The sequence below is a fragment of the Belonocnema kinseyi genome, chromosome 3 (assembly GCF_010883055.1).
Source record: "Belonocnema kinseyi isolate 2016_QV_RU_SX_M_011 chromosome 3, B_treatae_v1, whole genome shotgun sequence".
In the NCBI taxonomy this organism is placed as follows: domain Eukaryota; kingdom Metazoa; phylum Arthropoda; class Insecta; order Hymenoptera; family Cynipidae; genus Belonocnema; species Belonocnema kinseyi.
Genome location: NC_046659.1, coordinates 118,632,748 through 118,643,852, shown reverse-complemented (window position 1 = coordinate 118,643,852; position 11,105 = coordinate 118,632,748). Strand labels below are relative to the sequence as shown.

The following is an 11,105-nucleotide window of genomic DNA, read 5'->3' as shown; positions in this document are numbered from 1 at the left end:
TAAATGATTTTTGTTTGTCAAGTGGAATGTTTTTAAGTATTTTTCAACTAATTAACAATGGTTTAAACAATTTATTTTTGTTTAAATAATTTTTTTCTATCATTCATTGAAAGGTAGATTTTTTATGTTTGATTGAACAATTGGACATTTTTAGGATTAATAATCTTTGTTTCAAGCATTTAGTATTTGTTTAAACAGTTAATTATTGTTTAATTGTAAATTTTTCTTAAAAATAGGTACAAATCTCTATTAAAAAAAATTAGTTAGCTTTTCTGCATCTTATTAAATATATACGTCATTTAGACACTAGTACCTTATTTTGTAATAAATGCTTATTTGTTTAAACAAATTTTGTTCGTTTATACAAATTCTTTCGAAAATAAATTTTGGATAATTCTATTTTTTGCAATTAATCTGGTAATTTTTCATTTTTGAGAGGAAAATGTTGTGTTTTAATTTCCAATGACGTTCAAAAAATACAATGATTTCTAATTCCTTTGAGAATACTAAGAGCTATTCTGCGGGATCAACATAAAAAAAAACCTACTTTGAGCTTTCAGAGGACAAACGAGTGTGTCTACGGGGGTGATTTAAAGGAAAAAATTATAAAAGTAATTTCAGAACGACAAAATTGAATGTAATTTTTATAGAATGAAGTCTTACTAAGAAAAATAAACTTTTCATGACCAATGTAAAACATTTTATGAACAAAAAATTAGTTATTTAAAGCATTTGCTTAACGTTTAAATATTTAACAATAAGCGATATACTTATATGAATTTAGACAAAGATCAGATTTTTGAATCAGAATTTACAATAAAACGTTACATTAATATTTAGTAAATTTATGAAACCATACGATAATGGTTTAGACAACAAATTTTGCTCTTTACAATGACAAAGACCACAATAATTAGGAAAAACAGAAATTTCAAACATTTATTTTCGAAAAAAATTGTTTAAACAAACACAATTTATTTAAACAAATAAGAATTTATTACAAAATAAGTTACTAGTATCTAAATGAAGTCGATATTTAATAATGAGCAGCAAAGCTAACTAAATTTTTTTTAAACTAGAGTTTTATACCTCTTTTTAAGAAAAGGTTACAATTAAATGATAATAAATTGTTTAAACGAATACTAAATGCTAGAAACAAATATCATTATTCCTAAAAATGATTAATTGTCCAATAAAACATAAAAAATCTACCTTTCAATAATTAGGTACAAAAAAAACTATTTAAACAAAAATAAATTGTTTAAACAATGGTTAATTAGTTGAAAAATACTTAAAACCATTCCACTTCACAAAAAAAATAATTTATGGCAAAAAAAGGAAAAACGGAGCATTTATGTGTAAATTTTTGGCAAAAATGTCAATTTCAGTTTTTTGGGGCTTTTTTTGGGCACTTTTGGAGCTCCACGAGGGGAGGGGGGGTCATCAAAATTTAAAGTAATTTCATGGAAATGATTGATTAGAGACTCCCCAACAAATTCCTAATATCTCCCGCAAGCTAAGTTTAAATCCAGAAACCAGAAACCCATTTCTCCGAAAACCAAAATTTCCCTATGTTAATCTTATGGGATTTTCAGGGTCTTTGCGGCACGTCTTAATATTAACCGATTTGGCTGAAACTTGGAGGGAATTTTTTTTCTACGGCAACCTCAGAAAATGGGGGAGGGGGCATGTCCTCTATTCGAAAGTCGGTTGTTTGGACCTGCCTAGTGTATATCAATAGTTTAAAAATATTTCACAACAATTTTACAAGGCTTTTAAATGTTTTCTAAGATTTAAAGGATTTTAAACAGTTTAAAAAGGGTACAGTACACCAGATCTCAAAGATTGTAAAACAGTTAGAAGATTTGAAAATATTTCACTAAGATTTCAAATAACTCGATGATTTCAACGAATAAAAAAATTCACAAATATTTCAAAAAATTTCACAAAAATTTCACAAAGATTTTTAACATTTCATAAAGATTGCAAGAATTCCAAAGATTTGAAAATGGCGTTTACACCAGATTTCAAAATTTTCACAAAGATTTCGAACATTTCCAAAAATTGTAAATTTTTCAAAAGATTTCAAATATTTAATGAATATTTCAAAGACGTTAAACAATCAAATAAGGTTTTAACAAATTTGAGAAGATTTGAAAGGTTTCAATTATTTGAAACTAACACAAAAGGTTTCACAAACAAATTTTAAACTAAGCATTCACAAATACGTCATAAAAGTTTTACAAAGATTTCAGGTACTTTAAAGATTGTAGAGATTTCAAATATTTTACATAAATTTGGAACGACTTGATTTATACAAAGTTTGTATTAAGTTCAGGGCACCCACCATTTTTGTCCTAGCACTGTTACTTGTATTATCAAGCCGAATGTGAAGCGGAAACGAGGTGATTTGAAAAAAATGAAAAACCTATAGATATTTTTGAATTTAATTCAATCCCAGTTTTGACCTTATTAAAACAGAATATTTTCCTATTTTTACTTTTAATTTTGAATGTTTAAAAGTTGAGTTATTAAGCACTATGCCGTTTCTCACAATTCTAAGAATTCTCACCATTTAGTATATAAGGAATCTTCAAACCCCTTCTCACAGCGTTATTTGCGTGTGTTATATGTATATGTTTGCGTACTATGTATTTAAGTGTAAAGTTTAAGTTAGTTACGTCAGCGAATGTGTAATCTACATTGTTATGTGTACAAATACTAATAATAATAATTATAATGTGCGTACTAATGTGCTATAATTGTGCGATGTGAGTTGGTGGAGTTTCACGACGGGTTGCGAACTTGTCGTTTTCGTATTTTCGGCTGTCACATTTTTTTCGAGTGACTCATAATTTTTAGTATAGTCTTTAGCAAATTTCAGAATCCTCTCTTTCAAAATTTGAAAAAATCATTCCAATCTTTCTAATAATTGACATTATGGTCTTGCTTCAATTTAATATAGTGAATTTTAAATATCACATTTTCTTTTACAAGTTTTGTAAAACTTATATTAATTTTCCAAAGTAAAATTTTCATAGATTATTAATAAATACTATACTACTTTTTAATATGCATACCCGATTTCCCTAAATCGTAAAAGATACAGGGTGGACACGCTGGGGCTTACATACATGGCGAGTTGAATGCTACCCGAATTGCACAACAGCAGGGGAGAAGCCATTATACAGGGGTATTTTCATATTTCGCGCCTTTAAAGTTGCATTCGGATCGGCCATTCGGCCAAGTTCGTGCATCTTCGGATCAAGTTTATGATAGTTTTCATGGTTGCGTTCGAAACTTCAAACGGTTATGTTCAGATTCACCTGTTTTCCCTAATCGCTGTCAGTAAATGTAGGCAATGTTAATTTAAAGTTTACCACTGGAAGCACAGAATATTATTACTATTTTATAGTATTTCTCACTTAGCAGCCATTCTATAATGTTATTGGCACAGAAAAAAATGACGTTTACTTTTCAGTTCACATGTCTCACTTCATTATTAATTAAACACTTTTATTATTTGTAATTACTATATAACATAACCTATATTGTTTTGACACTTGTATCCGTTTGAAGTTTCGAACGCAACCATGGAAACTATCATAAACTTGATCCGAAGATGCACGGACTTGACCGAATGGACGATCTGAATGAAATTTTGAAGGCGCGAAATATGAAAATACCCCTGTATAATGGCTTCGCCTCTGCTGTTGTGCAATTCGGGTAGCATTCAACTCGCCATGTATGTAAGCCCCAGCGTGTCCACCCTGTATAAATCAAAATGGATCACTTTTGGGAGTCCAAGCACCCATCCAAAGAGGTAAATCACCAATTTCATGTGAATAATTATTTGCTTAAACAGCTTTGGTACATTTTCAACCTTATAAGAAGGTATTAGTTTTATTTACAATTTGACATCATTAACCGTCATCAAAACTCCACTTTTTGGGACCCGTTAATTGAGGAAAAGGATTTTTATAAAGGTGTCTGCAGTAGCCTGAAAAATGAATTTTTTTAAATAAGATTAATTGTTTACCCAAAAAGACGTATTTCCAACAAAACAGATGGATTTTTCACTCGACACTATCAATTTTCAACAAAAAAGTTAATTTTCTGCTAAGTATTTATTTTTTAACTAAATAGTAGAATATTCTACCTAAATAGTTTAATTTTCAACTAAAAATAGTTGAATCCTCAACAAAATGCATGGGTTTTCAACCATATAGTTGAATTCCCAAATAAAAATATCAATTTTAAATTTAAGATATCAAGTTTCGACCAAACATGTAATAGTTAAATTTTTACTCAAAAAAAATTATAACTGAAATCATGAATCTTCAACAACAAAAATCTAAATTTTCAACAAAGTAGTTCAACGAGAAAGATCAATTTTGAACTAGAAATTCATTAGTTATATTTTTTGTTAAAAAAAGACCATTTTCAGCAAAATAGTTATATCTTCAACCAGGCAGATATATTTTCAACCAAAAAGATAAATTTTTAATAAATTAGTTCAACCTTCTATCAAGGTGGTGCATTTTTTTTACTAAGAAAGATTACTTTTTAGCAAAATAGTTGCGTTTTCAACCAAATAGTTAATTTTTCTTTTTAAGTCGCATTTTTTCCAAAATTTAACAATTTGGTTGAAAGTAGTAATGCTTTGTTAAGAATGTATCTTTTTGGTTGAATATTCATCTCTTTGGTTGAAAATTTAACTAATTCGTTGAAAATTCATTTCTTGTTTTGCTTGAAATTTAACCTCTTTTAAACAAAAATTTAACTATTACATTCCTAATTGAAAATTCATCTTTTTTAGTTGAAATTTGATCTCTTCGGTGCAAAATTAAACTATTTTGTTAAAAATTCGTATTTTCAATTGAATTCAGCTGTTCTTATTTAATTTAATTTTTTTTTGGTTGAAATATCAATTACATATATCGTTGAGAGTTGATCTTTTTGTTTAACTGAAAATATAACTATTCCACTTTTGGTTAAAAATTTATATTTTTTAGTTAAAAATTAAATTATATTTTATTAACAACCCATCTATTTTCCTGAGGATTTGAAATTTGTTTTCTTGGTCAAATTCAACTTTTTTCTATTTAAAGTTAAAATTGTTTTTTGTTGAATTATGAAGTATTACAGGTTATGTTGAAAAATCATCTTTTTGGTTGAAAATTACATTATTATTGTAAAAAATTTAACTATTTCATTAAAGATGAATCTATCTATTTGAATAAATTAACTACTTGGTAAAAATTTGTCTTTTTGCTTAAAATGTATAAAGTTTCGGTTGGAAAATTAATGTATTTTGTTGATAATTCGTCTTTTTGAGTAGAACAGTAATCTGATTTTTTTTAAGTCATCTTTTTGGTTATAGATTGAACTGCTTTGTTATAAAAATTTGCCTTTTTTGATTAATTTAACTGGTACACAATTTTTATTTTGTGTTAAAAATTAATTTTTTAAATTCATAATATAACTCTTACATTTTTGGTTTAAAACTTATATTTTTTAGTTGAAAATTAAACTATTTGGTGGAAGATTCATCGACCTTTGATTAAAAATTAAATTATTGTTGAATATTTATCTTATTATGTTTAAAATTAAACTATTTTTTTGAGTAATCTTTTTTATTCGAATATCTAATTGTTTTATTTCAAATTTCTCCTTTTTGATTGAAAATTTATTCTTTGCTGTAGAAAAGTCATCTTTCTTGTTTGAAAATTTATCTTTTCCTGTTTTGGATTTAAATTTATAATCTTATTTGCGCTTCAAAATAAACTAAGCATTTTTTTTTATTATTTCCGTAATAATAAAATTAAACTTTTGGTCATATAGGTAAAAATCTGAAATAACTGTTATAATCTAGTTTCTCATATCCAAGGTGAAATATTTGACGTTAGGAAATATTTCTTGAATAAACATCAGTGTGATTATATTTAAAAAAACGAAGATGAAGTCATTACTTATGGTCTATTACCGCTATATTTTTATAATTTCGAATGACGAAAACGTATGACGAAACTAAAGTTTATTTTTCAATAACGGATCAGGTTTTTTTTTTGCTCACCTGCAGATATATATGATCCAAAAGGAAATAGTTTTCCATTTAATAAAGGGAATTCAAAACATTTTGAAAAATTATTGGCCAATCTCTTTCTGATCCTTGGAGGTTTTTACAGACGTCGACATTTAAATCCACATTTTTGACATGTTTAGATAGAACACGATCCAAGAAACTCTAAAATCTAAGTGCGCATGGCGCCATTTTCGATTATTTCTTGTAACTATCGCAATCTCGAAACTATTGTCGTCAGCAAACCAACGTTCATGATTGGATGGGACTGTCGTTTCTTTTTCTCGTTTAAAATAAATATAGTCTGCAAGCTTCAGGTTTATGAGAAATGTAAGGTTATTTAATTAATAAAAATAATAATAAAAAATAAAAAAAGAAGTTTTTTCTAAGAATTTTACCATTTTTCGAAAGAATAAATAAAATTTCTCCAAATTCACGGGAAAATTTAAATTGATATTTTATTTTAAAAAATTAAGTTTGAGCGCAATGTGACGATTTCAAAAAATCTTAAATTATTTCCGAAAATTGCGAAAAAGGATGAGGACGATTTTAAAGATAAATTCTTCAATAAGCGTGATTAAAGTTTATTAAATAGTTTTTATTAAGTTAGTTTTGTAAAAAATTCGGAAATAAAAATTTTGAAACTTCTTAAAGATTTGTAAAGGTTAATGAAAAAGTCTTTAATTTCTGGAATATATGCCTTTTATTTTAAAATTTAAATTTTACGAGAATATTTAAAAAGACATGAAAGCATTTCAAAAGTTTTCCAAAACTGTCAAAACAGAATCTGTGAGATTTAAATGCAACTTTTTTTATGTTTGAGCATTTTAAGAAAATTTTCAAAAAATTCGAGTAGTTTTAAAAGATGTTTAGAAGGTTTAAATATTTTGGAAAATATTAAAACGTAATTTGAAATTTAAAAAGATTTTTCAAATTCAAAATTAAATTAAACAAAATTTTAATTTTAAAAGATTTTTCAAAGATTTAGCATTTCATAGTTTCAGTTAGTTCCAAATATATCTTCTAAGCTTCTAAAAGTGTTAAATATCTTGCAAACTGACTTATTTTTTTCTAAGATTTTGCAAAATCCTGTAAAATAAGAGAAAGTATACTTTTGCGACATATCTAAAATCTTCCAAAATCTTTTTACAATTTTTCAAGAATATTACAAAAATGATATTTCTATAATCATATACACAAATGAAAAAATAAACATAAAAAAGAAATATTTATTCCAAATTTTCATTTAGCATTCAAAAATATTTATCACTTCAAATTATAAATTGAACTTTGTAGTTAAAAATTCGTCTCTTTCGGTTAAAAATGCAATTGATTGAACATTAATCTTTTTTAGTCGATGATTTAACTCCATTGTGAAAAAATGCAATTTTTATTAAAATGGAATCTTGTAGACTTGTAGAGAATTCTAGTCAAATTTTTAATATTTGAAAAATGTTAATAAAATATTAGTAGTAAGTTGTAAGATTATTAAATATGCGGCTAGGTATATTTTGTTAATGGGAAAAACAAGCTGTTAATGTTAAAGAATTATAAGTAAATGGAAAAATGGTGCTGATATTGAATTTACTGGATTTTTCTCGCTACAATAAAGAAACTCCTAGTGCTGATAACATTAAATAAAACAAGCTTATCAATGTTTAATGTTTCCATGTATTGAAGGTTACTTAATTCCAAAATCTCAGTACATAAATGGTCCGGCATTAGCATTGCGACATCAGAACAGTGCAAAAAGTATATTTTTATACATGCTCATGATGAAGTTCTTCATCCTTGCTTTCGTGGCACTTTCCGTCGGTGAGTATAAAGAATTAAAGCCTTTATTTGAATTAGATACTATGATAGGGCATATATGTGATATGTAAATCAGGGTTAAATCTTGTATTCTAATTTTGAAACACTTCCATATATCGAATAAAGTTAAAACTTTGCATACGTACGTATTTCCGATGACAATAGAATATTCTATATATATCAAATTTGAGCCCCGTACTGTTCGAAAATCCTACCAATATGGATATTTATGGAAAGGTCTTAAAGTTAAAATATAGTTTTATGATTGATTATTGAATTGGTGACTTCCTTCTTATAAAATAGTTGTTGTTTAAGACCCTGGTTCTTTGAGAAGAAAATATTTCACGTATAATTCCTATGCCAATTCCAAGCTATTCCAAAATCGATTGATATAAATTCCCGGCAATAAATTCGATACTGCGAACTGGTATTTTTGGAATTGGTAATCCAGAAATATTCTGATTTCAACCGGTAACTGCACGGCAATGATTTGCTCACTGCAAACTGGTACTTTTTAGTGGTTTTCACATAAACTATTTGGCGGATGACAATTTCAGAAAAATTTAAAAGCGTAGGTTACGTTTAAAAATTCAGACTAGCATTATATTATCCGTCGCGGTATGTTGTGTATACTAGAACAAGCTTCTTTTTCTAATCCTGGTGTTTATATGGGTTCTCACAAATTCAAGAACAAAACAACCCTAGCACGAATATTTGAACTGAAGTCATATTCGAAGCGCTCTAACTAGGTACTAGTTCTAGTGCACTTTGAAAAATCTTACAATTTAAACTCTGCGATAGAAGATTACCAAAAGAATATTTTTGGAGAGAAAACTTTGTGAAAGTCGCCTTTCATAAAATACAATAACAACAAACAATTCTGTAATAGATGCATTTGGTACGTGCCCCAGAAACCGACCTCTCCAGGTCACTTTTCTTTTACTTTGAGGAAATAAGACATTTCTACAATCCCGTACCTAGGGAGACCAAAGATTTTTCGACGTAGTCAAGTTTTTGGACCCCAACTCGGGGTCATGTTCTTACATCCTCAAGAAACCACCATCGATGTAATTATGACCGAAAATTAATTCAAGGGGTGTTATATTTTTCCATCCGCTACTATAAAAGAACGGCACATGTCCGAAGTGATAACCATAACAGTTTTTGATACCACTGATTTTTTCATCAAGTCAATGATCTTTGAGGTAATATTCTAACATTCATAAGAAGCGACGATAACAATAATATCGATCTAAGTTTGCTTTAAGGGTTGTTATAAATATTTGTTCATCTTTCATTAAGAAAGAAGGAACAATTTTTTGGAAATGATGAAAGTTTTTGGTTCTACTGATTTTTTCATCAATTCAGTGACACCGTGATTATGATTTCCAGAAATTTCTTTATCTGATGCCTATATAGGGAGGGATAACGCAGTATCAACAAAAAATGGTTATAATATATATGGCAAGAGATTTTTGCTCAAGAATTTTTTATTCTGCGTCATAGTATGATTAGTATGTGTCACAAAACAAATTATGTCACATTATGTACACATTATTTTATCATCTACTCGCAGTTTGAATCAGACGCGGATCCAGAGAATTCTTAAGTGACCTGGAGGGGGCGGCGTCAGAAAATTGTATACATATATGAGAGAGATATAACTAATTAAATTCACGAATGTGACAAATGTCTAACCAATTTTATACCAGCCATCATGTTCTACGCGCTATGTGCGATATAAGTTTCTTATTAGCAGCCAAATACTCAAATATAAATGATTCAGAGAATCCTCTAAAAACAAAACATAATTTCCAGTAATTTCCCGGTTACCAAACATTTTTCTAAGATATACAAACTTTAGATTTTAAACTTTTATACCTAAAACCATGTTCAATTTAAATATTGATTCCTTAAATACAAAATAAAACCATTTAAAACAAATTAAACTCTTCGAAATTTAAAGTATTTAAAATAAGAATTATAGATCCCGTGTAGGAATCCAATCAGGGATCCGGCCTGGTCCCAGCCGGTTAGCCCCGCTTTAAGCCGGGCGCTGGTCGGGGAATTCGGCCGGGATCCGGCTAAAAACGTCACGGTAAACTGGTCGGATCCCGGCTTCAATACCGGCCGGGATTTGGTCGGGTAATCCGGCCAAAAAGCGGTTAAGAAATGTTGCTTCAGGCGAGAAATTGGTAACTGGTTTTGTCCTTTAAGGTTCATCGTAAAGATTACGGTGAACTTTAAAAGTCAAAACAAGTGAACCAATTCTGGCAAGAAAATTGGAGTAGAATTTTATTCCCTGATGATAGAATCTCATAGCAATTTGGAAGCCACGTGGTGATTTAAGGTTAGAAAGGAAGAAAGTAAAAACTGTATTCACAAGACTATATTTTAATTTAAAATAATAATTATTCGCGCACTAAGTGGGGGATTCAAACTAATTACTGAAATAAGGTTGATTTTAACTACGAGTCTCGATTTTATTTGCGAACTTCGAAGAGACGACGCGACGTGAGTGCAAGGAGCATTCTCGTACCAGGTGCGAAACTGAAAATTACTGAGTGTCTATGTAGACGACGGACACAGCAGGCGCTAGATATGGCGGTAAATTTGAAATTGTACAGGCTAATCATTGTCTAAACATTGTCTGAATATAGAGAAGTTTATAAAAATTGTATCATTTCTGTTGTTGCACATAGCAGAATCGATAAAAGTTTAATTTAAAATGTTAAATTATTCGAAAAAGTTTAATGTTTTTTTTTTAAGAATTAAAAAAAGCTCATTTTTGTTTCACTGATCTAATAAATCTTTAAATTACAATTTTCAAATAATAATTCATCTAGCATCCATAATTGCGTCTTTGATAATATCACGGCTCTTAAAAAATATGTAATTTCTACAAAAACATTAACCTGAACAGTGCCCAGCCGGCTCCCAACAATGGGATATAACCAGGGTTGGCTCGGCCAGTAACCGGCCGGCCCACAGTGGGGTGAAATCGGAAAACGAGGTTCAAAATGACATTCAGAACGCAATTATGCACCGATTTTAGAATTTTTTTTTTGAAAAATTCAGAACTAAATTTTTCAGAAAATGGTGAGAGTAAATTTTTTATTTTTTTGTTTATTCAATTTTTATTTTAATGCAAACATCGAAAAAAATGTCGATTTTTCTAATTTCATTTTTTATCTTCTAGACAAAATTTTTC

At 28.6% G+C, this 11,105-nt stretch overlaps 2 protein-coding genes across 2 annotated transcripts in view; one reads left to right on the top strand and one right to left on the bottom strand.

Moving 5' to 3' along the window:
• Positions 1-6,259, bottom strand: part of LOC117169566 (integrator complex subunit 14) — a 47,193-nt gene extending 40,934 nt beyond the window's left edge. Inside the window, exon 1 of the mRNA XM_033355997.1 lies at positions 6,077-6,259. Coding sequence (XP_033211888.1) covers positions 6,077-6,115 — 39 coding nt within the window. The 5' untranslated portion in view covers positions 6,116-6,259. The remainder of the gene's footprint in view (positions 1-6,076) is intronic.
• Positions 6,260-7,849: 1,590 nt separating this feature from the next.
• The window catches only part of LOC117169568, an 8,011-nt gene continuing 4,755 nt past the window's right edge, over positions 7,850-11,105 (top strand). Inside the window, exon 1 of the mRNA XM_033356000.1 lies at positions 7,850-7,897. Within this exon, the coding sequence (XP_033211891.1) occupies positions 7,855-7,897 (43 nt within the window). The 5' untranslated portion in view covers positions 7,850-7,854. The remainder of the gene's footprint in view (positions 7,898-11,105) is intronic.